The sequence below is a fragment of the Falco rusticolus genome, chromosome 14 (assembly GCF_015220075.1).
Source record: "Falco rusticolus isolate bFalRus1 chromosome 14, bFalRus1.pri, whole genome shotgun sequence".
NCBI classification, from domain to species: Eukaryota; Metazoa; Chordata; class Aves; order Falconiformes; family Falconidae; genus Falco; species Falco rusticolus.
The window spans coordinates 5,227,416-5,252,846 of record NC_051200.1 but is presented as its reverse complement, the minus strand read 5'-3'; the positions used below and the strand labels follow the sequence as shown (position 1 = coordinate 5,252,846).

General features: G+C 42.4%; 1 protein-coding gene and 1 long non-coding RNA gene across 6 annotated transcripts in view; both read left to right on the top strand.

Moving 5' to 3' along the window:
* The first annotated feature begins 4,820 nt into the window (after positions 1-4,820).
* The window catches only part of GAB3 (GRB2 associated binding protein 3), a 64,733-nt gene continuing 44,122 nt past the window's right edge, over positions 4,821-25,431 (top strand). For all 5 annotated transcript variants that reach the window (XM_037407909.1, XM_037407907.1, XM_037407905.1 and 2 more), the window contains exon 1: positions 4,821-5,044. In XM_037407909.1, the coding sequence (XP_037263806.1) occupies positions 4,973-5,044 (72 nt within the window). In that variant the 5' untranslated portion in view covers positions 4,821-4,972. The remainder of the gene's footprint in view (positions 5,045-25,431) is intronic.
* LOC119157229 lies at positions 5,168-14,607 on the top strand. Its single transcript, XR_005107464.1, has 2 exons — positions 5,168-10,262; positions 11,969-14,607. It is a non-coding gene; the product is annotated as an uncharacterized LOC119157229 (long non-coding RNA).

The window sequence follows — 25,431 nt, the reverse complement described above, 5'->3', positions numbered from 1 at the left end:
AATTTGTTCTCCTCTGTTTTATTAGTAGTCAAGTGTTGTTTTTCTCTGAAACATCAGTAGCCTAAGTTAGGAAAGGAAAGGAATAAACCAGTACTTTCATGATGAGCAGAGAATTGCTCTCAGGTATCTAGCTGATGTGAATTGCACACACATTCAGGGCCAAACTTATCATGCTTACTCTAATCTTCACTAGTGACACATATGAGTTTAGTCTGGTGAGGACTGTATTGGATTTTCATGGCAAGATTTGGTAGTACGGGGACTACAGTGGTGGCTTCTGTGAGAAGCTGCCAGAAACTTCCCCCATGTTGGACAGAGCCAGTGCCAGACGGCTCTGAAAGGGACCCACCGGCGGCCGAGCCGGTCAGCAGCAGTGGGAGCTCCACTGGTATAATGTATTTAAGAAAGGGGAAAATGCTGCGCAACAGCAGCTGGGAGAGAGGAGTGAGAATATGTGAGAATAACACCCTGCAGGCAGCAAGGTCAGTGAGGAAGGAGGGGGGAGGAGGCGCTCCAGGCACCAGAGCAGAGGTTCCCCTGCAGTCTGTGGCAAAGACCATGGTGAGGCAGGCTGTGGCCCTGCAGCCTATGGAGATCCATAATAGAGCAGATGTCCACCCCCAGTCCACGGAGAGCCCCACACCGGAGCAGTGGGGTGCCCATAGAAGGCAGTGACCCCGTGGGCAGCCCACACTGGACCTGAGACCCTGTGGAGAGAGGAGCCCAGGCTGGAGCAGGTTTGCTGGCCGGGCTTGTGACCCCACAGGGCACCCAGGCTGGAGCAGGCTGTTCCTGAAAGACTGCACCCCATGGGAGGGACTCAGGCTGGAGAAGTTTGTGGAGAACTGTCTCCCGTGGGAGGGACCCCATGCTGAAGCAGGGATAGAGTGTGAGGAGTCCTTCCCCTGCAGAGGAAGGAGGAGCAGAGACACGGGATGAACCAACTGTAACCCCCATTCCCCATACCATTGCGCCGCTTGAGGGGAGGAGATAGAGAAACTGGGAGTGGAGTTGAGCCTGGGAAGAAGGGAGGGGTGGAGGGAAAGTGTTTTTAAGATTTACTTTTTATTTCTTATTATCCTACTCTGTTAGGATTGGTAATAAATTAAATTAATTTCCCCCAAGTCAAGTCTTTTTTGCCTGTGATGCTAACTGTTGAGTTATCTCCCTGTCCTTATCTCAACCTATGAGCCTTTTGCTATATTTTCCGCTCCCCTGTCCAGCTGAGGAGGTGAGGGATAGGGCAGCTTCATGGGCACCTGGCATCCAGGCAAGGTCAACCCACCACAAGGACAAACACTCTGGCATGATCCAAATAAAGACAGATTCTTGAAATTTGATTGAGACATACCAGGACATGAGTGACCTGGACAATTTGTGTAGAATAGAGAATTATTTTACCTTCTGGGGTTTCAATTTTATGTTTTACATTTTATTTATTTTTACTTTCTCTATAATCATGGCTTCAATTCATATCCATGAAGGCTTCCCAGCTTATGACTTTATTCTAGGAAGTCTCACAGCAAGAAAAATATTGTCATGTCAGACTTTGAAGATTTGCTAAGACTGGCTCTGATCTCATCTAGAAAGAAAGAAAGAAAGATAATTTTGCCCTAACTGCCAGTCATTTTGGTTTCATTTTTTTCAGTGGTCAGTCATTTTTGAGAACATTCCCGTAGCTCTGCCTGCAGCAGATATGGAGAGGCAGGTAGCACTGACTGAAGTTATTATTACCAAACAAAACCTAGTCTATTTCAAGGTAACCATACAAGACCTATAAAATACAAGCTTAAAAAGCCAGACAAATAAACATAAGCAAACAAATGTAATTCTACACTTTCAAACTTTCCAGCATTGCAATAATATTAAGAACATAATTTTTTATCTTAAACTTTTTAAATTGGATTTTGCCAGTGATTTCAGCATATATATTGAAAACATACTTAAAAGTCTGAGACTAAATGCTAATGGATAAATGCAAAAGCTGGAACTAAAATAGAACACCTCAAGGGTTTTGCAGAAATGTTTAGCCAAAATCAATTTTTCTTTGCTCTTCTTTCCCTTAACTTTCCATTCTGTTTCCAACCTCAGTTCACTCTCTACTTATGTCTTCAACTGTAAGATTTTTAAAACAAAGACCCTGTCATTCACCGTCATGATGAAGGATTTAAGTAAATAATTTTATAATTTAAAAGTGGTTTAAAAATTTGTTCATGGAGCAGGACAAAAATTAAATCCCACTTCTTCCATCAGGGCTAGATACCATTATTTTTAAGCCTGCTATTGTCGAACACATATATGTGACCCATTACCAGCACAACGAAAATCCTTAGGGTAAGAAAATAACTTTATTTGCTCTTCTAATGTTTGGAGCACAAATACCAAGAAGGCACAGCAGCTTTTGTAACAAACATGTTAACCCCCACATGCTCTGCTTAATTATGATTTCTGGCTTCCTCTATTTCCCCTGAGGCTACTGGCACCATAACTGGCACAGATTTTATTTATTCTGAATACACTGAGCTGCAATGTGCAAGTAGTTCGGCAGGTGCTTCACAAGCAGCTGAGCCGTTCCAGCAGCGAGGACAGGAGCCATCTGACAGAGGAGTGACACATCTAGAAGGGAACAGAATCACTGTACCCCTCCCTGTCACCATGGCTACCACTCAGCAGGCATTTTTTGGGCAGAAGTGCCAATTCAAGCAACTGCTGATTTCTTATTACTGCCCCTGCATCACCCCCTCTGTTGGTCAGGTATGAGTGTGTAGCAGGCCACAGCATTTACCAGATCAGGAAACTAGTCCTGATCCAGCTGGAAAATATTCTTTTTCTGTTGACTCATTATTTTCCAAACAGTTTTGTGATTCAGTTCATCACATAGCCACACAAATATACTGTGCCTGTGTAATGGAGGAGATGGCAGAAGGGCAGGGACAAGTGGCTTAAGAGATGGGGACTACTGGTGATTTAAGCGGTGTTACCACAGACAGCAAGCAAAGACGGAGCCGGAGCTCTCCTCCAGGCTGTGGTTTGATATTCAGTGTTTAGATCCATTTGGCAGTCCAGGTTCCTCGCCACCCTGTCCTGCCCCTTCCCCACCTCCTCTGCTGGCTTGTTGCAAGTGTTTATGCAGCTGCACAAGGAACCTGACAGGTGAACCCATCTGCCTGAAGAATAATCCAGTAAAAAAATGGGTATTGTTATGACACCACAGCGATAATATGTGAAGTATATCACAATTCATTTTGTTTTGGCAGAGTAGTGTCCTAAAGCCTTCAGGTTTAAGGCTATCATATCTGTCAGAGTGACAGTCAAGTCACATGTGGAAGGAAAGTGTGACTTTCCTTCCCTAAAAAGTTCCATGGCTGGATGTGTCCTTCCAAGGAGGAGTGTTACAAAGCCTTGTTCACAAACCTGCTATTAAACATGTGAAGCTGTTAAAACATCACTGTGGATAAAGGATAAATGGAGCTGAGTGAAGGTAGTAGTAGAATGTAAGGTTGGAAATTAAATAATATTGCAAGGCACATGAAAGTCACACTCAAACAAAAACCTATCTGGAGAAGTCAGAGTGCACTTGAAATAAACTGTTTATAGTTTATTCATATAGTGACAGTTTTCATTTACAGTAAGATTCTTTTAAGACCAGTCATAAAAGCACTAGCAACAGGGATGCTATGAGTTTACACAGATTTATTTATATTGTTATGGAAATATACATAGGGCATATATTTACATATTGTGTGCCATTTATAGTACATATTATATTAAATACAATAAATACATGTAGCTACAACATCTTGATTGTTGCTTAACATCTTGAAAAACACAAGCACGGTTTCCTAGTTTGTCAGGCTCCAGCAGTGACGCTGCAAGCTGTTGTCAGCCTGCCCTGCCAAAGAGCTCCAGCACAGATGTGAAAAATTCCATGAAAACATTATAAAGTCTCACCCAGGCCCAATACCACCAGCAGCACCTCGGGGAGCCCAGCTGCTGCGCCAAGGCAGAAGCACAGGGCACTCCTCAGAAATTACAGTGGAGAAACCCAGTGAGGGATCGTCGCATCCACCGTAAACCGAAGTCAAAGTTAGAAGCGGCTTCTTAAAAATGAACACAGGCTGCCCTGTCCTTGAAAAGCAAGAAGGAGTTTCCCATCGCGGAGAGAGGCACCGACTCCAAGGCTGTCAGCAACCTTCTGTGCTCTGCGCTCCTAATTGCTAGCGCTGCCCGCGGAGTGGCAACCTGGCTTCCCGAAGCCACTTCTGAAAACAGTCTGTTTTGAAAAAATCTGCAATTATGTGACCGGGAAAACCAAGTTTATTCGTAGTAAACTCATACAGGGGACCAGACGCCACTGAAAAACCTTTGACTGCACAGAGTGAAGAAGTTGGGACATAGCGGACCGGGCAGACGGTGGAGGCTGGGACGGGCACCCCAGCAGCGTGCAGGGCCGAGCGGGCGCCCCGCCGGCCGTGCCCCCCCCAGCCAGGCCGAAGCCCCCCTGCCGTCCCCCCAGCCCCCCCGGGACACTGCGCTGCGGCGGGGCCACGGCCCCGCTGCTCTCGGCATCCCCGCGGCGCCGGGCTCCCCCCGGGGCGCGGAGCGGGGCTCCCCGGGGCGATGCGGCAGCCCCGCCGGGAGCCGGTGCCGGTGCCGGTGCCGATGCCGGTGCCGGTGGGTGTCGCAGCCGCCGGCTGCGTGGCGGCGAGCCCCGGCCGCCCATCACGTGCTCGGTGTGTTGCATTGTGTTTGCGGCGGAGGGAGGGCTGGCCGTGTCAGTGATCAATGTCATGACTTCCTCCTCGGGCTGGAGCAGTATCAGAGCACAGCTGAAGGAAGCTGATTACTGCTGGTTTCAAATTGGCTGGGAACAATACACACACACGCGCGCGCGGAGCCGCACCCCCCCGCACCCCCGCACCCGCAGCCCGCACCCTGGCTCCCGCGCCGCCGCTCCGCGCCGGGGGGGAAGATGAGCTCGGGGGACGTCGTTTGCACTGGATGGCTCATTAAATCACCCCCCGAGAAGAAGCTCAAGAGATACGTAAGTGCAGAGGCTCTGCTGATATTTTTTTCCTCGCTAAAGGGATTTTGGCATGTGCTCGGTGTCTCGCTCCTCCTTTGAAATGTCTCGGCTTCGCCTTGGACCAAAACAAAAAGGTTTACAAGTCCATGCGCTTATGGAGTATTTTAGTTTTCACCGATATTCTTGTGCCCTTTGGAATTAACCTTTCCCGGCTCGTAAGATTATAATACTTCTGTTGTTATGCAATATATCTTAGGTTAAAAACCACATTTCGGTTTCAGTTAATGTTGCTGTAACTAACAGAATTGTTGTAACCGGATTTCAGATGTCACTTTTCCAGGGAAGGGCAAGAACCTGAAAAAAACCCTAATACTTTAGATTCTGAGGCTCTGCTTTGTTAAGATGCTCCGTAATTTCTATGACACTTGCTACAGGCAACATCTGCAATAGTTTTATTGACCAATTTAATATGCCAGATGCGGTTGCTAGCAGAAAGCTTTACTTTTTGTCTGTGATAAAAGAGGTGCTGGAAGATGCCGTGCTGTAAAGTTGCTGATAGCTGAAAGGTGAAGGGGGTGGTGAGAAGCAGCGAGCAGTGCATGCATGGAGAGCTGCAACTGCATTATGTGTAAAGGGGCCCCCTTGTTTCGTTCTGTATCTGCCTGTTTTTCTGAAAAGAAAAAAACAAAAAGGGAAAAAAAAAAGGGTGTGTGTTGCAAACATAGGAAACTGTATCATTGCAGGGCTGCGCGGAAGGCTCTCCGGGTAGAAATAAATGACCCTTAAAAAATTGCTTGGGACAGCATTACAAACGTAAGCCCATCGTGGGCCATTTTGCATACTTATTTGTGATGGTTCTTCATCAGGAATGTTGTTACTGTTGTTACACTTTTGGAATCGGTAATACCCGTTTGGGTCATGCGCTTCTAACCTAACTTACCCCAGAGCACTGCACTGTACTAGAAGGATGCCACCATATGTGTCTGTCACACTCCTGAGCCACATACATAGCTTACATCATTTGTCATATTCCCTTCTGTTTATCAGCATTTTTTCTGGGCTGCTGATGTTAGCTTTTTCTAGTAATATGAGGAATAACTGTCTTGTGAAGAATGTGGCAGATAGCATTTGGCAGTGTATTGTTTGTTTGCACTGAAAACTAGGAGAAAGGATAATTTACTGACTATAGAATTTACTTTTAACTTCTTCTAAGCCAGAGTTTCTTCTTTTGGATTGCAGTATTGCATTGAAATGGCTGAGTATTTGCTTTGTTCGGTTAGCATTTTCCAATTCTAAAATAACCACTGTGATGTGTCCCAAGGGAGCTGCAAATAAAATGTGGATATCTAATTTTTGTTATATTTTGTAACGACCGTACTAATAGCACTGTATAGGAGGCACTAGACAGTGTCAGAGCCACTGATTCACCCAGCTGGTATCATTAGTTACTCTGTCAGTGAAGCTATTTTTGATTACTCAATATTCATAAAAGGGCAAAGTAGAGAAAACAGAATGTGATAAAGCTGGGATTTGAAAGCTCCCATTATACAGTCAAGATAATAGTCACAACAGGGGCTCTGATCAGCTCACAAGGCTAGTTGCAGTCTGCTCTGCTCAGATTTTGCACTACAAAACCTAGGGAAATTGGGTCTATGTTATTCTTCAAACATCACCCACCAGATTAGCCAGGTCTCTGCAGATTAGGCTTTGTTTTCTGGTTAGGAGGATAAACTACTCCTTTGTCCATAATAAAGCAGAAAGAAATCTGCTGCAAGTACAGCAAAGATTAATGTCCTTTCTTGTATGACTGGTTACAAAGTGGATGTTACAAACCAAATGGAAATTGTCTCTTACCCACTGTAAACCAATTTTTTTGCATTTTTTATGTAGTTTCCTCAGCATGGTAGCTTGTGCGCCTTGCACTGGGGTGGTAGATAGGCTGAACAACAGTGACTGCTTAAAAACAACACAAGCTTTAAAACAATGACTGTTTAAACTGACTTCAGTAGGTGTCAAGTGTCAACCGCTTACAGGAGAATGGTGTTGGCTCTGGGTCTGAACTGACAACAGACATAAATCCCTAAGCTTTACGCCACTTGTGTTCAGCTGGCAAAACCCATGGTCCGAGCTGCAGCTTCCAGGGAGCTTCACGTGCGGGCTTGGTCTGCTGTTCCTTGGGACCTCTCTGCACACTGGAGTGACTCAGTTGCTCTCACGGGGTTGTCTCCCAGTTTACATTTTCCTGAGTTCAGCATCCGGCCTTTGTAAGGTCTGGCCTGAGGGTCTCTTGTTTTACACACAGCTAAATTCTTAATCCTCAATCTATTACAATCACTGAGAAAATAATTCCAGTGGCATCTGTATTTAAGAGACCAGACAAAGCAATGAATTCAGGTTGTGAGAGTGGGAAATGCAGATAGTCCCACCGAAGCCACTGAGAATATGTATAGTGTTTGTAAAATTAAACAAATACATCTTTGTGAGATTAGATCCTAAAGACCAAAGTATACCTTCATTTATGCTTCTTCTCTGATGAAAGCAACAAGGTTTTCTGTGCGTAAACAAGTCAGAATTTGGCTCTAGGTAAGCAGAACGTTAGTTGTGAAACTTTGAAAAGCAAAAAGCAGGTGTTAAGAGTCTGTATTTTTCCTGTAATATCTTACAAAGCTGATGCTCTTAGTAGCACTATTCTTAGAAGTGTCTTATCATTCCCTAACAAAGGCTGCTCTCTTTACATGTGCAGGAAACGAACATGAGATTAATTACCCAAGTGTAACTTTCTGTAAAAACAGAGAGCTTAATGCTAAATGCAGAGAATTCATTAGAAAGCACAGGGAGCTTCACTTCAGCAGGCAAATACTCTAATAGTGGTTTAATAGCATGTACAATGCTTTTCCCTCTCTCTGATACTTGAACCATGAATCTACCGCGTCAGCTTGTCTAAAGAGGCAGTTGTGCAAGGAGTCTCCTGGGAGAGCATTTGGTGTGTGTTGCAGTTCTTTGTCCCCTAAGTGTGACCTGAAAGCTGTGCTGCTCTCATTTCCCCCCTTGGTTCTAGCTTTTCTCACCAGTCAGGGCTGTGTGGGCCTGAGGGGTGCCAGGAAACCCCCAAAGCTCCAGGGGAGCTGGCTATGGGGCAAGGGCAAGAGAGGAAGAAGCTGCGACCAACACCTAGGAAGTGGTGGTGGTGGAGGTGAAGTCCATCATGCTCTAGACCAAAAATACTAAGTTGTGGGCACAGCTTGACACTCAGTCCCGTGGAAGGAAAGGTTTTCCCAGGAGGAAAACCTGGCCCCACTGGGGATTTTGAGTATTGATATTAGTGGATCGTGAGTACCAGCCTCTGTAGGAAATTAGATGTCATGGGAGAATCTGCTTCAGGTTTGATGGGTTTCGCAGTGCCTTATACTAGTGCTGAATACATCCAACCAGGGAGTTAGATGAGGCATTCGAAAAAAAAAGTTTGTTTGTTAAAAAAAAATGAAAAAAATCAGAAGGCTCAGGGTGGTGTTGTTCTTGTATCCCGATTCTGTAATGTCAGCCTTGAATAGCAGGCTTTTTGAAACTTTTCATATGGAAATATATCTGCTCACTAACTGGTAATATTTTTCTGTTTATTGGAGGGGGGGGGGAGGAGAATGGTTTCATGGCCTAGCAAGCAAAAAAATTACTACAGCCAGTGCAAAATGTCACTGTGAGGGGGGGAAAAGACATGGAAGAAGGCACAGAGGATGTCTAATGAAATAAGAGACTTGTGCCATTGAAAAGACACATTGTTCATGTGCTGCTAAGGAGAGAGAGATGGGGATTTTTAACAGGCAGCTAATTTCAACCTGTCTTCAAATCACTGTTCTGTAGTTTTTCACACCTGTGGGGAGGAGCAGTGGCGGTGCTCTGGTGAATGCCATGCCAGCATTTACTTACTGTTAGTGTTAAATTACGTGGTTTGCAATAGTAAAGGGCTATATACAGATGCTCGCTTGTTGTGAGTCAGTGCAGCTCCATTTAAGTCAATGCTGCACAGCTGTACCCCAGCTGAAGAGCTATTCTTAATCTTCAGTACTATACAAATTGATGAGGAAAGACCACTTGCTCAAAAAAAAAAGCCAAGTTTCCCACTATGAGTGACTGGTTTCTTCAAACATTATTGAAAATCAAAATTCCTTGTCAGCATCTCTATAACAAGAGTCCAAAATGGACCCTGTGTTAGGAAAATTAGGCTTGCACCTCTTAGCACACTTCTTGGAGTTTCTGGTCTGGGAAGACAAATAGAGGTGTAAATTAAGGTACCAGATGCAAAAAGCTAGTAAGGCAGTGTCCGTTCCTGCTGTCTTTGTGTGAGGGGCAGTAAGTGCTGTCAGAAGGGCACAGCAGCAAGTAGCAGCAGATGGACGTCTCTGACTGTTGGGGGGATCTGCCAGAGCTCGCCCACAGCACACCATTGCTAGGGTTTTACAAGATAAGAGAATCTAGACGACTTCTCCATTTTTAGCTGAAGTTCTGGTATTTATCAGGGGAGCAAACGGGAAGTTACTGGCCACTAAGAAGAAAAAGTAAAGAACTATGGAAGAGTTTGCTCAAGTAATAGGAACAAGAGTTCCACAGCCCTGCTAAGGGTGGGTACGACGCAGAGCATCTGCTCTCTGATCTAGCGCTGGCCTAGCGTCAGCAGAGGACACTGCCACCCTCGCCTAAAAGAAATCCCCAACTGTTGTGTGAGGTCAAGTACTACTTCTGCTGGTTTGGGATTTGGGGGAAGTTTCAGAAAAATGACTGTCAAAGAGAAATATGAACCTAATTTTTGCCCATAAGCCTTTTTATTTCCAAATCTTTCCTACAAAGCCTCACCTCTTGAACCCTGTCCCCTCTAAATATAAAGTTACAGCCACCTTTCATTTCCTGCTGTAATTAACATCCCAAACTCTCATTGAAATAACTGAGGTTTTTTTAACCAATTTGTGCAGGTTTTGTAACGCTAGCTTATAGGCTGGGTGGGAATAGGAGTCCCATGTGATGGAGGAAGTTGACAGGGTCTTTTAGCTGGTTATAGTTGTAGGTTTTGTACTTATGTTTTTCCTGCTGTTATTTAATTGTAAAATTCACCATATCTTCTGTCTGGCTTGCATATTAAGGAAGAACCCAATTTTGAGAGAATGAAGGCTCTCATACAGAAGCTCCTGTGCTGCAGACTACGTGTTCCCATCTCTGTGCAATCCTGAACAAATTGATCTCACTGGTAAAATAACAGCAGAATATTTATTTTAGGGAGGAGTTTCCATCATTGGAGTTAAAAATTTGTAATTAGCTAAGTGCAAATCAGACCATTTTCCACCACTTAACCTTGTTTTGGTAGGTTAAGTGTGATGTTTATTGTAGACCATGTTCATCGATTTTAACCATGTTTTGGTAGTTTACATGCAATGTTTAATGAGATAGGCTGACTTCTAAGAAAAAAATAATTCCTAAAAACCACTGCTGTTCTTGGCAATTTGTGTATCAGAATGTTAAGCAGAATAATTTCCCTTGGACTATTTATTTGGGTGGAGCCATAATAGCCCTGAAGCCTCAGCTTAATCTTTGACTACATGTTTTCAGTGCACAAGAATGTCCAGCTATTGGTTTCTATTCAAAACAGACCCGCAAGTTATCAGGTCTTTGCATTCAAAAACAGAGACTTAAAAAAAACCATGCTAGTTTGAAATAGAGAAGGAAATGTTAACTGGAGTGGTAATTAAACTAGTGATGCAACAAAACATGTCTTAGAGGAAAAAGCATTACAAGTAGTGCTTTGGTGAACTCTTTGTTATAGCATGAAAACTGTAAAATGGATAAATACTTTGCTTCTACCAATAATGCATTAAAATGCTATGAATATGTATTAAGGCTAATTCGATAGGTTTTTAGGGAAAGGGACAAGTTTACTCCTATAATGTTACTCAGTAGAAAAACAGTCATTTTATTTCTTGTCCTTTTCATTTGAGTTGGAAATGAACTAGTAATGTGGTAAGACAAAGAAAAAATGGCATCTTTGAAATTAAATTTGCATGTCAAAACTTTATATCCAACCAGATAAAACAGATTTTCTTCTCTCACATTTAGTTGTTGAATAAAATGCAATACTTCAACTTTGGGGGTTTTTTCTGCTTTACAATAATATCCTCAACTCATTTCAGTTTATATTGCATCAGGAAAAAAAAACACAAAACCAAACCAACAAGCATATGCTATGCAAAACTCGGTTTTAAAATCTGCTGCAACTTGGTATTTGTTAAAAATAAACCAAAACTGATGTCTAGTCTTCATGGCAGAATAATACTCCCTTTCTGAGGCTAACTCATTTGTAGCTTTGTATTTGTTAGAATGAGACAACTGTTCTTAGAGATTTTGTTATTCCCTTCCCTTCTGATGCCAGAAACCCCACCTGACCTCTGCAGTCACAACTGCCTTGTAGCTTTCCACACAAGCCTTGAACAGCACATTTCGGTTATTCAATGTCCTTTCCCATACAGAGAGGCAGTAAAATGTCATCATTAGTATGAATTTAAAATTACTTAAATGAAGGTGTTAATTTACATGGAACTTGGATTGTCCTCTGAAAGTTTTTGACTCATTTTTGACAATGCTTTTTAAAAGACATTGGTTTCTGTAAGTTCTGTTAGTGACAAATATTATTGACCCAGGGACTGTGGGTTATATGTATTCATATTTCTGTTGGACAGAATAATAGCCATAGCAAGACCCTTTCTCTATTTGCAACTGTTGTAATCTCAGCAGAGTGCATAGTTTGCAAACAATCTGGTTTTACATGCCAGACTTGCAAACTCTTTGTAGAAGTTCAAGGATTTTACAGTTGTGAAGCCATTTTTTCAAGCTGACATGAACTGGTCGTGCCAAGGAGAAGCTAATAGTTCAGAACAAGCATGTACTATGTTTTACTTGCAGACTTTACAAACTGTGCGGTGAAGCCACTGAGTTTACAGAAGTATTGAGTTTGTAAACACTGGGAAAGCTGAACGTGTATAAAGCTGCACTTCCAAGATCTGTTGCCAGTTCCACAGAAAAGCCACCAGCATTCAAAGGTGACTGTGTGCTGATTAAATCACTATGAGATGAGAAAAAGCATCTGAAGAGATACCAGCTGAGTTTACCGTAGCAATGAAGAAACAGTTTCATGAGAAGTCATACACTGCTTCATGAAGTGCTCACTGCTATTCCAGCTACTACATCTGTATTATTTACTAATATTTGTAGTGGAAGCTTTGCAAGCTTAAGAAGTTTTATTTTTGATAAGTTCACCATCCTAAGAAAATTCTTGAGTTCTCACCGAGGTCTTAGGTTTAAAAATAAGAAACACTTAAGTAGCTCAGGGAATTGCTTTTTTAGGGTTCTTAAGCACTTTGCTCCCACTGAAATAGGATTTGCAAAATGTTTTCACTGGATACTCCTCTGACTCTAGGGCTGTTTTTGCAGGTCTTTACTGGCTAAATTTCCCTGTAAAACAGTGGGATTTAGACCATCAGCTGAAAATGAGGCTGTTACTCCAACTCTCCAACTTCACTTTGTGCTTTTTGAAATGTTCCTTTTCGACAGCTAACTAAGCGTCATATCACCCTTGAGCTATGGCTTATAAAATAATGGTGAAGTGTTTCTGAAAAGTGAGGGGAAAACACCAGATGAATCCCGTCATTATTTCAGGATCTTCCCCAAACTCCAGCTTTTCCTCTGTGCTGAGCCTGAGAAATAACTCAAGCTGAAATATCATTGAAACAAACAAACAAAAAGGTTAGGGCACAGTCTGATTGGCATAGGAAGAACAGGCTTCATGACTGTGACACTGCTTTGGTTCCCCTGCATTGGGTTTGCAGACTGGAAACCTAATAATACTGGCTTGTAAAGGGAAAAATAGAAGCATTTATTGAAGTGTTACTAGACTGCAATGCTTTAACAGTTTTCTTACAAGAAATATGTTCTTTTTTTTTTTCCTTTTCTTTTCTTTTTTTTAATTCACAACTGAAAGTACTGTTGCTATGTTACTGTAATGGTGTGTAGGCTGCTAAATAAATAGAGGGAGTTTAGTCCATGCCAGAAATAGAAAGCCAGGTCAGAGGTGACATTTGGGACATGTTGAGAAAAAAGAGAATATATAATTATTTCTTTCCTTCCTATCATTCTCTTCAGTCTCATTAACCCCAGACTACTCAGGAGGAAATTACAACAGAATTTCTGGACACGTAGAGTACTAAAAATTGAGTAATTTACTCTCACTAAAATGAGAGTACTAAATTCTGGAGTCACACTAAGTCTTTTGGTTTTGTTTTTTGCAAGGTCAAATTTGCAAGGGAAACTGCTACAACTGTGGCACCTCACACACTTGTGCATTATAGCTTCTTTGAGATATCGAAGGACATTAGGAACTGCTGAAAATTCACTTTGCAAAGGTGTGCTTAGGAGGGAAAATCTGTCAGGGAGAACAAGCTTTGAGAAAACGTGCTCCTGTGAAGCCAGAAACAGGAAATTTGAGTCCATTGTCCTTTTTGGGATAGTCTGGCAGGTTACCAAGGATCAGAGAGACAAAAATGTGCTTAGGTTCTTATGCGAGTAGCCCTAGGTACCTGCTTGCAACTTCAGCTGCCTAAACTTCTTTGTAAACCTGGCTTGTGAACGTGCATGAGTGCTGTGTTGGTACAGCACAGTCATTTTTACCCTTCCTCTGCCGCCTGCATATGCACCTCAGGTACGGACCTTAGTACAATGAGCTCTCATTTAAGCTCCAGCAGCTGATTCAGTAAATGGTGGGAACTGCAAGTTGCTAATGTGAAAACTAAAGCCCAGTCGTCCTTCTGTGCCAGTCGGATCAGAAGCAGCCCTTATACCAGAAGTGAGCATTGCAGCCTTGTCACATGCAGACAGCGGCCTCTGACTTTATCTCAAAAATGTTATTGCAGATGCTGGATGCTCTGGGCTGTGTTTGCTAGCCACAAAGCACCCCAGCCCTCTCCCAGCCCCTTGCAGGCATCGCTGCAGGCATGCACAGCACCCCGATGCTCTGGTCCTGCCTTGCCCTTGGCCCCACTGCTCCTGCCTGAGCATCAGCAGCCCTGGGCCCACAGCAGGGCAGCTGTGAGCGGTCAGACCATCCTGCCAGCAGGAGGTGGGACACTGAAAGGCACACCCAGCTTGCTCATGTGTGAGTTAATTTAGCAGATTCGTAATTAATCTGGAATATTTTATATTTAAATATATATGTTTACTTATAAATTAATTATTAAAGTGACACAATATGAGGCATCTGATTTCTTTGTGAGTTAGGGAAGAAGACCACAACCATAACCTAAACCAGTTCAGTGGGTGCAAGCCATTAGAGATTTTTTTGTGTTACTCTTGTAGCGCCACAAATCTGTTACTTTCCTACAAAGAAACAATGTAAATGTGCCCCCTACCCAAGATACCTTTGGATCTGAGGCATTCCAGAAAATCCCACATTTGCCATAAAGATTATAGAGGAGCGTTAAATTACAGGGTACAACAGAGCCAATGGTGCCAAGTACAGTTATTCTTGTTCCTAATTTGCAGGGTTTTTTTTTTTAATTTTTTTTTTTTTATGTGTTAACGCTCCTTGAATGGGGGTTGGACTTTCAATGGCTAGGAGTATTTCCTAGCATGATGGACAGGAATAGCTGGTTTAATATGAAACTTTCGTAATTTTCAGCCCCAAGCCAACTCCCAATGCCTTAGACCATTTGACATATCTGCAGCATGTCTGAGGTTCTGTGTCAGAAAATGAATGTGTAGTTTAGGATCCATCAGAGCTGTTTATTTACTGACATTAGGAGTTTGCTGCTGCTGCTGCTGCTGCTGCAATTAGAGACATTTCTTGTTTTCTAGCACAACCTGTATTCAGCCTCAGACTGAAGGAGAGTGTTAGAGGCTTTGTTGTCCCCTGTGGAGCTCAAACCCTTGTTTGGGCTCTGACAAATCCTTTACCCTTGCCAGAAACTGCATTTATCTCAGACCCTAAAGAGCAATTATTATGATTTATCCGTCTTTGGAGTGCATAAGATTTTACCAGGCATTTTCTACACAGAAATCGCCAGCCAGGAGAAGTCCAACCTACAGCCTGTCCTTTCCAGGGCTCTGTTGCCTGTGCTCAGCAGATTGCCCAGTTTAACCATCTGCAGCAGCATTGCTAAATGGAAAGGGGGATGCATTATACGTTCTGCAGTTCTGTTACGTTATCCTCCTAAAGGACCTATTTGTCCTTCATTATATTTCCAGGTCCTTTGTGCTTGAAATGATCTTTTAAACTTTATAAGTAAACTTCGTTTGCTGGCTGGTAAATTAAAGCTGTTTACCCATTAGGTTATTCCAAGTGGGCTGCAATGACGTTTGCTTGTATTCTTCATTGGGGCAAACAGCTAAATTGTTAAAACTGATTGAAATTACATCAGGGCAGAAGATGGCAGACATGGCCAGGTTTCAGATAGGCTATAGTTAGCTAGGTGAAGATTAAGTTATCTTTACACTGCTCCTTTAAATCCCTAAGGACTCCCCTCACTGTGGCACTTACCTTGTTGAGGGTTCAGAGGTGCTTTAGTCAAACTTGCCATTCCAGAATGGGTGACCCGAGTTTGGGAGGTGAAGAGCCAGAGTGAAGCAGTAGCTGTGCAGTCCTTTCCAGAATATAGTGACAGAGAGAAATAGTCACAGAGATGCACACAGTGATATGTCTCAGGAACATTTCCAAGCAAATGATCTGCCTGTAGTTTAGTAACCTGAGCTATGTGAAGATTTCAGCAGTGGTGGCCCTAATTCTCATATGCTCAGAACCTACTGTGCACCCACAGGCAAGTTTCAGTTTGACTCATTCCTCGGGTTTACTGGATTTGGAAATGGAACTGGGATCTCTATATGAGCATTTTGTTGTAGATTTTAGTTCAGAGATTGCACTTTTTTAAAAAGAAAGCAACTGTTTTGTTGTGCCATCTATGCATAGGAATAAAAGATAAGGAGCAGAGGAAAGCACTCAGATACAAGACCTCGTACAATTAATGGTCATAAGGCCTAGGATGATTTTGTTGCAGGGGAGATGGTCACTTCTGACTTGCACCTAGGCTTGCTGCAGTCCAGGTACCTGCTCTGAGTAGAAACATGGTCATGCAGAATCACTCCAGATCTAGTTCATGGTGCCAGTTTAGGGCAGGATCTTCATGGTTCCTTGCTGGAACTGACAAGAAAAGGCATATGGCCCTATACAGCAACATCAGCAAGTAAGTGTGGTGATGTAGCACAGCTGATTCTATACCATCAAGCAGGAAGCTTTTCCCTTCCAAAATAAAATGCATTCATAATGGACAGAAAGGCCAAGTCAACATCGGGTTTAATAGGCTGCTGGAATTGGGCAGGTGGGCTGTCAAACTCGAAAGTTAGATCTGAAGCTTTCATTTGCATTTATGAGTTTACACAAATCTGCTTGGAAAATACCACTTTGTCATCTCCAAAAAGGTTTCAGATATAAAGTACTCAGACTCATCAGAAAAAAAATGTCCTGAAATAGAAATGGCACCTCATGTTCTTTAGCAATATAGGATCTTAAGGAGAATACAGGAGCCAAAAAAATGCAGCCTCAAATTCTGACCCATTATGACCATATTTATGGGGAACATTTAAATAATCTGAACTGTTTTCCCTACATTACTACTAATGACTGTACCTTATGACTGGTGATATCTCATCTTCATTAAACACTGAACTTGAATATTAGAGTTGGGCTTGAGGCTTTTCTTTTTAGCTTTTGTATCAATTGGCCAGATGCAGATCAAGCACAGAGCCATCGCCCGCAGCAACAAGGGAATGGGGAAAGAAAAGCTGATAGGAGGATTTTGCCTCCCAGTGGAAAGCCACAGATCTGCCATTTTCAGAGCTCCTGGTAACTGGTGTAACTGGGAGAGGTGGCATGTGGTATGGGAACTGCAGCATTTACCAGCTTGTCATTGGAAACTGAAGACGATGAATGGATAAGAATGATAAAATGCACAATTTCACTTTATTTTGTGTAACATCTTTCACACAAAACTTTCCACTCAGAGTGATAACAGCCAGATAGAATTATGGTGAAAAATAAAAGCAGAGTTGCAGAGAAATTATGACTTCTTAAAAAGAGTAAACTGTCACTGAAAAATCTCACTTTCTATTTGAAAGATAAAATCTCTGCATGGTGCAGCCATTTTTGCTTCTTCTGGCATAAGATTTGCGTGACTCACAGGCAGCAGCATGTTGAGGACCTAGAAATACATAATACAAGAGCAGATGCTGGATGCTGGCCGCTGGCTGGGGAATTCCCATACCATCTTTGAAATGATGATCCTGTTTGATGGGGCAACACACAGAGCACGAGGCAATTGCGCATGATGTTGCTCCCCTAGGTGAGGTTATTAATTTGAAGGGTGAGAGACAGTGTGAAGGCTGCTAAACACCTACTATTGTAGCAGTCAATCCCAGCTGGTGAGGATGAGTGATGTAATGGATCAAGCAGGAGGAGAAAGTTTTCAAATGGGAGGGTGTAAAATTTGAAAGGCTGCACGTAGGAATGAAGAGTAGCAGTCCTAATTCGAGTACGCAGGCAGCTCAGCAGATGGCCCAGCAGATGAGTTGCTATGCACCATGGTATGTGTGAGAACAGGGGAGTAATGGTGAGGCTCCACGCAGAAACGTAGCCCTGCCCTTTGCACAGTATGCGGTAAGATCAGATGCCATCTTCTGTACCCCAACTGGGCCTTCCGCCCCCCATCAGGGCACTTTGTTGGCTTGCACACTGAGCTTTCTACAACAGTATTTCATACTGCTGTTCTGCATTACAGCAATTTCCTCCCCGGTGCTTTGCCTTCCACCTCCAAACAGAGCAAGAGCCATGCCCAGAAGTGCAGGTCCTTGCCAGTCGCACTAACAGTGACGTTACATTGCTAACTTCTCCTCCTGCCTTGGGCTGCAGCTCTCAGGCTGAGCTGGCATGTCTCTCAGGGTGGAAAATATCCCACTTTGGGCCATAGAACAGTCTCACTGGGATGTTTTGGGGTTATTTCCTACAACTCCAGTTCCTCCAGCAGTGAAGCACAGTGGCTGGAGAGAATTCATCTGCATCCTATGTGACTTCCACCTTCTCTAATTGCAGCTCTTTGGGAATTTTAGAGGAAAAGTTCAGAAAATCTCTCAAACTCCATTCTTTGTTTAAGAACTGACCAGTTTGCATCCGACTTTCTCCAGCGGATCTGTTTTCGCTGCTTACTGTTTGTGAGACTTTGGGGCTCCGTTTGCAAATCATCTATGCACTTATAGCTAGATCCTGCAAAAAGCATCTTTGCCACGAATAGCAGCCATTGCCACCTCACAGTCACATTGCACTGCCACTCAACATAACAGTGTTAGGAGCTTTGTTTGTTCTAGTGGTTTTCTAACAAACCTCTGCTAATCCAGAGCAATGTATTCATATGGGAAATTCCAATAATCCGTGTTTTGTGATACAGCAAAAATCTGTCTCACTAACCAGTTTACGTGTAACATTGATGAAATGAGTACCACTACGTTGTTTCAAGAAGCTCCATTTCCAACGCAATCTACAGGAAAATGACATAGGTGTATAATGATGCATGAAATAAAATCACTATAATTCTGATAAACATCTCAGATGCTCTTGGGATGTGTGATATCTTTTTCCTTTACCTTGAACTGCTTCTGAAGCAACGTAAGCTAAACTGGGACCAATGTTCTTTTTTCCAGTACCAGTGTGTTCCCGTGGCATCCTTATGCCAGCAGATCCACAGCAGCTCAGCTACGCTAGTAAAACTGTGGACAAGCCCTTAGATTCAAGCAGCAAAGACATGAGCAGTGGTAATCCCTGCTTTCCCACATGCTATCCTGTCAGATTCCATTTACCATCTTGCAGTCTTAAGAGCACAGTTCAGGTTTTGTGTCTCCTTCACCCTTAGTATATTTACTTGAATTGCAAAAAGAGATTCTTTAATCCCTGCTGGTTTTGTTGTGGTCCCCTGGAGCCAGCACCAAGACTACCGAACGCACCGAGCTCATCCAAGGGTAAATTCTCATTTCCGTTGTGGGTTGGCTAGTCTTTGGGATGGCAGTAATTCTGTGAGCCCCCAGTGAAGGTTATTTGGACCACGTGGTGAACTAGGATACATGGTTGAGGATATTTCACTATTGGACTTTTAAAGTGTGTTTAGCAAGGAGAATGTTCTGATCTTCCATAATTAAATTCTGCGTGTCCAGCAGCCAAACAACAACAAAAAATCCAGGTCTATATTCACTGTAAAATAAAACTCTCTGGAGTGTCCCTCAGCATAAGGAATACGAGTCAAAGTGGAAGGTTTTATGTTAGTAAAGGAAAAATTAAACATCATCATCTGTCTTTTTGTAAAGAAGCAGAAGGATGTTAAAAACTGTTATGCTGGCTCACATTTTTTCTACATAAATGAATTTTTGAGGCATCATACATGGTTACAGTAAAGCAGTTAAATAGGAAATAGTGAAATCCACTATGATTTCTACATAACTTTTTATTTCATAACATATTTGTGCAATAGAGTAGTCAGAATGCAATAATCAAACTATGTTTTTTCCATGCTTGAACATTAGTGGCCATCTGGAAAATTACACACTACCTGTATTCAGTGAATTGGCTGAGCAAGGGTGTTACCTGCAAGGAAAATAAAATTAGTTTTATGTGTTTGGGTAAGTTAGCTTTTTCCAGGAAGAAACATAAAGAGAACCAAACAAATTTGTCACCATTCCTCTTTGGAAATGGGGTCAGTTGGCACCAGGGTGCTAGCGCTGCCCACGGACCCAGGCCGCAGCCACCTGACTTGTTGGGGGACTGTCCTCACACAGGAGTCATGACAACAGTCCTGATGTGTTTCTGGTAAAGTCACTGGAGGAGCCTCCAGAGCAACAAAGAAAAATGCCAAAGTGTCAGAAAAAAAGTTAACCTTTTGTAGGAAGATCCTGTAGGAAGCATTGACCACTTCTGGCAAGGACTCTGCCATTGCTAATATCCTTTCTGCCTGCAGCACCTACTATTGTAGCATGGCAATTTATTTGAAAAACTTTGGCTGAAACGGCTAGTTATCACTCTGCTCGTGCAGGGTGTTGCCTCTTCTCTTCCTGGTAAAAACACTGAGCTGCAGACAGGGTCTGTTCTGGGAATGGGCTACAGGCGCTCTCCTTAGTCAGCAAATACCAGAGCCCCGGGGCAGGGAGCCCACAACAGGGAACGGGGGGGGGGGTGGGGGGTGGGGGGGGTGGGGGTGGGGGGGCAGGGACACACACGTCCAGTGCCAGTTGGTAATCCAGTTATTAAAGATAAGTGTTGACTTGATGAACTTCTGACCAAAACCTGTTATGTCAGAGGGGGACTCTTCTAATACTCAGCTCCTAAGGTTGAGGTATAACTGTGATAGGGCTGGGGACATCTCACCTGAGTGGAAAGAAGAGCTGAGTTATCCAGACAGTCATCTAACTACACGAGGTCTTGGCAGCTTTGACCTGTTCTTTTGAAACTCATGTCTGTCTATGCTATATATTTGGCTTACTATTATTCCTGGATTTGCTTAGCTTTTTGGTGAAAATGTCATTAATTACTGATTTATTTCAGTGGAATAAGAAGGAGTCCAACTGTGTATGCATAGTGTATTTAGGGGTTTCAATGCTTAGCTTATAATTGCTCTTCCCTGAATAAGATGCTGTTGGGAAAATTCTTAGTTTCACAGTGTCAAGCCATTAATTAATCAAGGACCAAACCAGAAGCACAGCACTGTGGAGAAGATTCTTAGGTATCGAAAGTCACTGATAGTAAAGCTCTGTGGAAGCAGTGCCTGGCTGCGGTTGGGGAACTTGTCTCCCAGTTACACATTCCCCTGGCTGCGAATCCAATGCTGCTACTTTTTCCCTGTGCAAAGACGAGGCACAGCCACTGGATGAGTCATGGATCTGTGCTCAGCTGTGTCTGACACATGGAACTCTGGAGCAGGACAGAGGTAGCAGCTTTGTAGTGTGGGACTGCAAGGCACACACACATAAAAAAAAAGTCTTACACTCAGTGCAGCCCAAACCTTGAAGGTCTCTTTAGAGACCTTTGGCTGTGCTGCTTTTGACTCTACCCAGCCAGCCCCACCTCTCCCATATTCTTCCTTCTGGTGTTTTTAATGGCTAACCCTCATCATCCATACAGGTGCTTCCCTGACCTCTTTGGGTGGCTGTGACCTGTGCTAGCCCACCTAAAAGCAAAGTAGCCACAGGCACTGGGAGTGGCAAACAAACAGAAGGATCTCTCATTGCTGTTTCTCTTCCTTGAACTGCAGGTTGTTTAATCACATGTTGCAAAACAGATTGTGGAGTGGGGTCGTTTTGCCTTTCAGCAGGGCTGTGGTGCTGGAACTGTAGAGGAGCAGAGCTGCTTGTCTCAGAAGGTGTTTCTAACACAGAGCATGTGACATCTATCACATAACACCATGACAAAACCGTGCTTCTAACACAGAGCTCAAGCAATTTGTGAAGTGAAATTAGTCAGAGGTATATGTAATGCTCTTTGATTTAAATGTGGATTAGAAAGTATGTACAGTAACAGTCCATTTCTAAAGACATTGATTCTTTACAGCAAAAGAATGAAAGTGAAAATATCCTGAAGAACAATAAAACAAAGAGTACTGTAGTTCGGCTCTGAAAAAATACCAAAGTTTTGCATTGGGTGCAAGAAGTGCTATGGGGAAGGTGCATGGGATTATTTTAGTGCTTCATTCATCTTCTGTTGTATGTTATGGGTCTGATTTGCACCTGATTTTGCACTCAAGAAAATCCTGAGTTCCTCTTTTAGCTGTCAAATAGGAATGAACATAGAATCAGCCATGGAGAAGGAGTCTTAGATTAAGCAAATGTGAGGTCCTAATCTAGCTCTCTTTCAAGGCAGTTAGATTATTCTGCTTGATTTTTAGTAAGGATTGAAATAAACTATAATGGAGAGGAGACTCAGGTTACAGGGGCAAAATTAGCATTCAGAGAGATGGAAAAAGATGTCCTATGGCATATTTAAAATACCAGCAGGATAGTCTTCTACTGGATTTATTGAAAGATGAGTACCCAAATATCCCCAAATTCCTAGATAGGCTTAAAACTGTCTTCATTTTTTTCAGTAAATCATTGTGTAAATTATGTATATTGTAACTTCATGACAGTAGCAGTGTAATAATATTAGTAACTACTGTCATTCTCAACTTTTGTTAAGTAATAAGAAAGTCACAGAATAAAATATAAACATATGTGATGGGCTTAAAAAAATAAATTCAAACAATCAGTAAGACCAGAAGCTCTGTAAGTGCCAAATTATTGTTGCAGAAGTATTCTTTTTATCTATGGGTCATGATTTCCAAGAAATGAGTGAAAAATGTAAACACTTCCAAGCATTTGTCCCTTTGGGCACAGAGTGTATTAAACAACAACAACAAAAAATACTTCATGGACAGAAAAGAATTGTTGGCCAGAGCATTTTAGTCAAATGCCAACAACGCCTGACTTGATGAACAAGCAAGAGAAAAACTTGGAAATGTTTTTATCACCTGATTCATGGAAATTCTCCATTCACCTGAGTTTTAAAATGAAGCCTCCTTCAAGTTCAAGGAAACAAACTGGAAATGTTTTTCTGTAGTAGAATTCAAAGCAGGAGGTGGTTGTGGTAATTACTGGCAAGCAAATAGTAAATACTCTCAGAGGTGAAAACCACAGAGCTGGAAATCATGCCTCTGCTAAGCTGGGTCAGATTCCATGCTTGATTACACTGCATGAATAAATTCTTGAAAATTATTATTTCAGAAGTGAAAAAATAATCTGAATTCTTACTTTTGCAAAGCGGGGCAGAAATATGTGGAAGAGCATGGCATCATTAGTTTGCTGCATTATTGGTTTAGAGGTGCCCTTTTGAGTCATACAGGTACAAATATCCCATTGCTCCCAGGCTAATTGTAAGATTTCTAAGATCATACAAGTTATTTAAGCATCTAAATCCATTTTGTTTCCTGTGTCAGCTCTTTGTTGTTGGTTTGATCCCACAATAAAAAGTCAATCAGTATATTAAGTATAGGCTGAGAATCCATGCTGATGGGGTGAATGAAAATTGGCAGCATCCAAGTCTTTTGTTGATCTGAACATTAAATAACGGCATTAGGACTGTTTCATCTAGAACAAGAATCACATTGGTATCCCATAAAAATCACTACGGTTGCTCTTTCTCTTTCAAATCTCTCTAAACCCAGCTGAGCAAATATTGTAACTTTTGGAGCTGCCGGCTGGCAATAGCAATGCTTTGTGTTTCACCTCAAGTCTTCATCAGTCCAACTTCTGCTCTGCACACAGCTATGGCTGTGCCACAGGAAGGATCAAAATCAGAGCAAAATTCTTCGAGTTGTATCTGGTATAGACCAAGACCATCAGAAACCACAAATTTCAGGCAGTGTAAAGTGCAAGACCAGAAAGTGGCCAAGGCATTTCTGTCTGTTGCAATCCTTCAAATTTCCCCAACCAAATACAGTTTGCTGGGCAAGGGGTTGTGTTGTAAAAATCTCCTTTGTCTTCTTTGGAAGCTTTTTCAGTTTTCCTCCACATCTTACAGTCAATCCATCAGCTCTCTGGAAAGACTAGTTTTCAGCCTACTTCCATGGTCTGAGACCTTACATTGTATTGCTTATCTTTATCGTGCACAGTATGCATGGTTTTTGTATGTGTCTGATTATTCTTGTAACCTGCTGAAATCAGAAAAGGAATTTTTCCCCTTGTTTCACTAAGGCCAGGATGCCATTCATCGTCTTCCTGTGTGATACTGTTTTCTCTGTTTATTGTCTTCCCTCTAAAACAAAGTCTTTAGGAACAGAAGAGGCACTTCCCTTGGCATACCCCTGGGAAACAGCTCCCTGGTATTTTGTGATGGCTTCTAACAAAAACATCAAGGTACAGCATCACTGTATGATTCTTCCTTGGCTTTGTAACCTATTAAAAAAAAAAAATCTACTTAGGAAAGGCTTTTCTATCTGCAGAAGGATTAGATCAATCATTATACTTTCTCATGGGTTCATGCGTATGTTCGTCTTTTCCCGTATCTCTCAGCCTGTCTTTTAAAAGCCTCCTAAAAACATCAGCACCACATTCATGTGTCCTTGAACGGCCCACACCTATGCTACAGCCACGCTTACTCTTTGGCTCAAAAACATCCATAAACTTATATTTTAGAATCCACTTACTTCTGGCCTATTTAGCAATGTGTGCTTTTGTAACACAAATCTTTGTCCTGACCAGGGGGTGTTTTACCTCCCAATTGGCTTCATTTGAATCTAGCAGTTAGATTTAACATTTTAGTAACTGCATCAGCAACACAAAACCCGGTTGGGTTACTGACTGTGCCATACATGTTACTTTTTACACTGCATCCTAACGAGTCACATTTACAAACTGCTTCTCTGAAAAACATGGTAAGAAAGAGTCATAAGTGAAGGAGAAGAGTAGGAGTAATTCCGCATTCAGATCTAAATTTGTTTCAAGTGTGGGATGAAGCTTAAAATAAGAAAAGATAATAGTTGGGGTTCTGTTGTTTCTTTCCACCTTTTTGAAAAGTCATTTTTGATCATACTCTTTACCTCTTTAAAAATGTAAACTCAAGTGATGGACCTTTGCTAAAGTGTTTCATGAGTTAAAATTAACCTTGAAAGTTGGCAGGAGGTGTTACTTGCTTGGCATTTATTTCTACTAATGTTTTTCATATCTGACCAGAAATAGGTAGCATGCAAATGTCTCTCTGTGGTTTAAACAAATAAGCCATGAAGTCTAAAAAAGGAAAGCAGTTACTGCTTTCTGTGTACAACTACTGCTTTCAGATGTCTTTTTTGTAGCTGCTAATGCTTGTGACTATGGCCCCATTTTTACTCAAAAAATATTCTGTGTTGTTCGGGTAGGAGGGATCAGAGGAAGGGATTTTACTAGTTTGGTTTTCTCCTGTGAGGGAACGCAGGCAGTATCCCTCCCTGGAATTCAGCTAGGACCTGGGGGGTGGCATGACGATGAACCGTGTCTTTCCCTACAGAATGTGAAAGTTTTGTTAATCAAAATGTTAGTTAATCTACAGTAGAAAGCTGTAAAAGTTCCAGACGCGGTGCCCATCCCCAGATGCCCCTGACAATACCCATGGTTTTACACACATCCTCTCAATGCGCTGTTCTCTGCACTGCTGTGTGTAACACCCAGACACCAAGGGCAACACCTTAAAAGAAAAACTGTCCTCTCATTCAGGGCCACCCTTTTGGGGTATCATTTGCAAGAATTATTTCAGCCTTTGCAGGACAGAATTTCTCTCCTCCTTG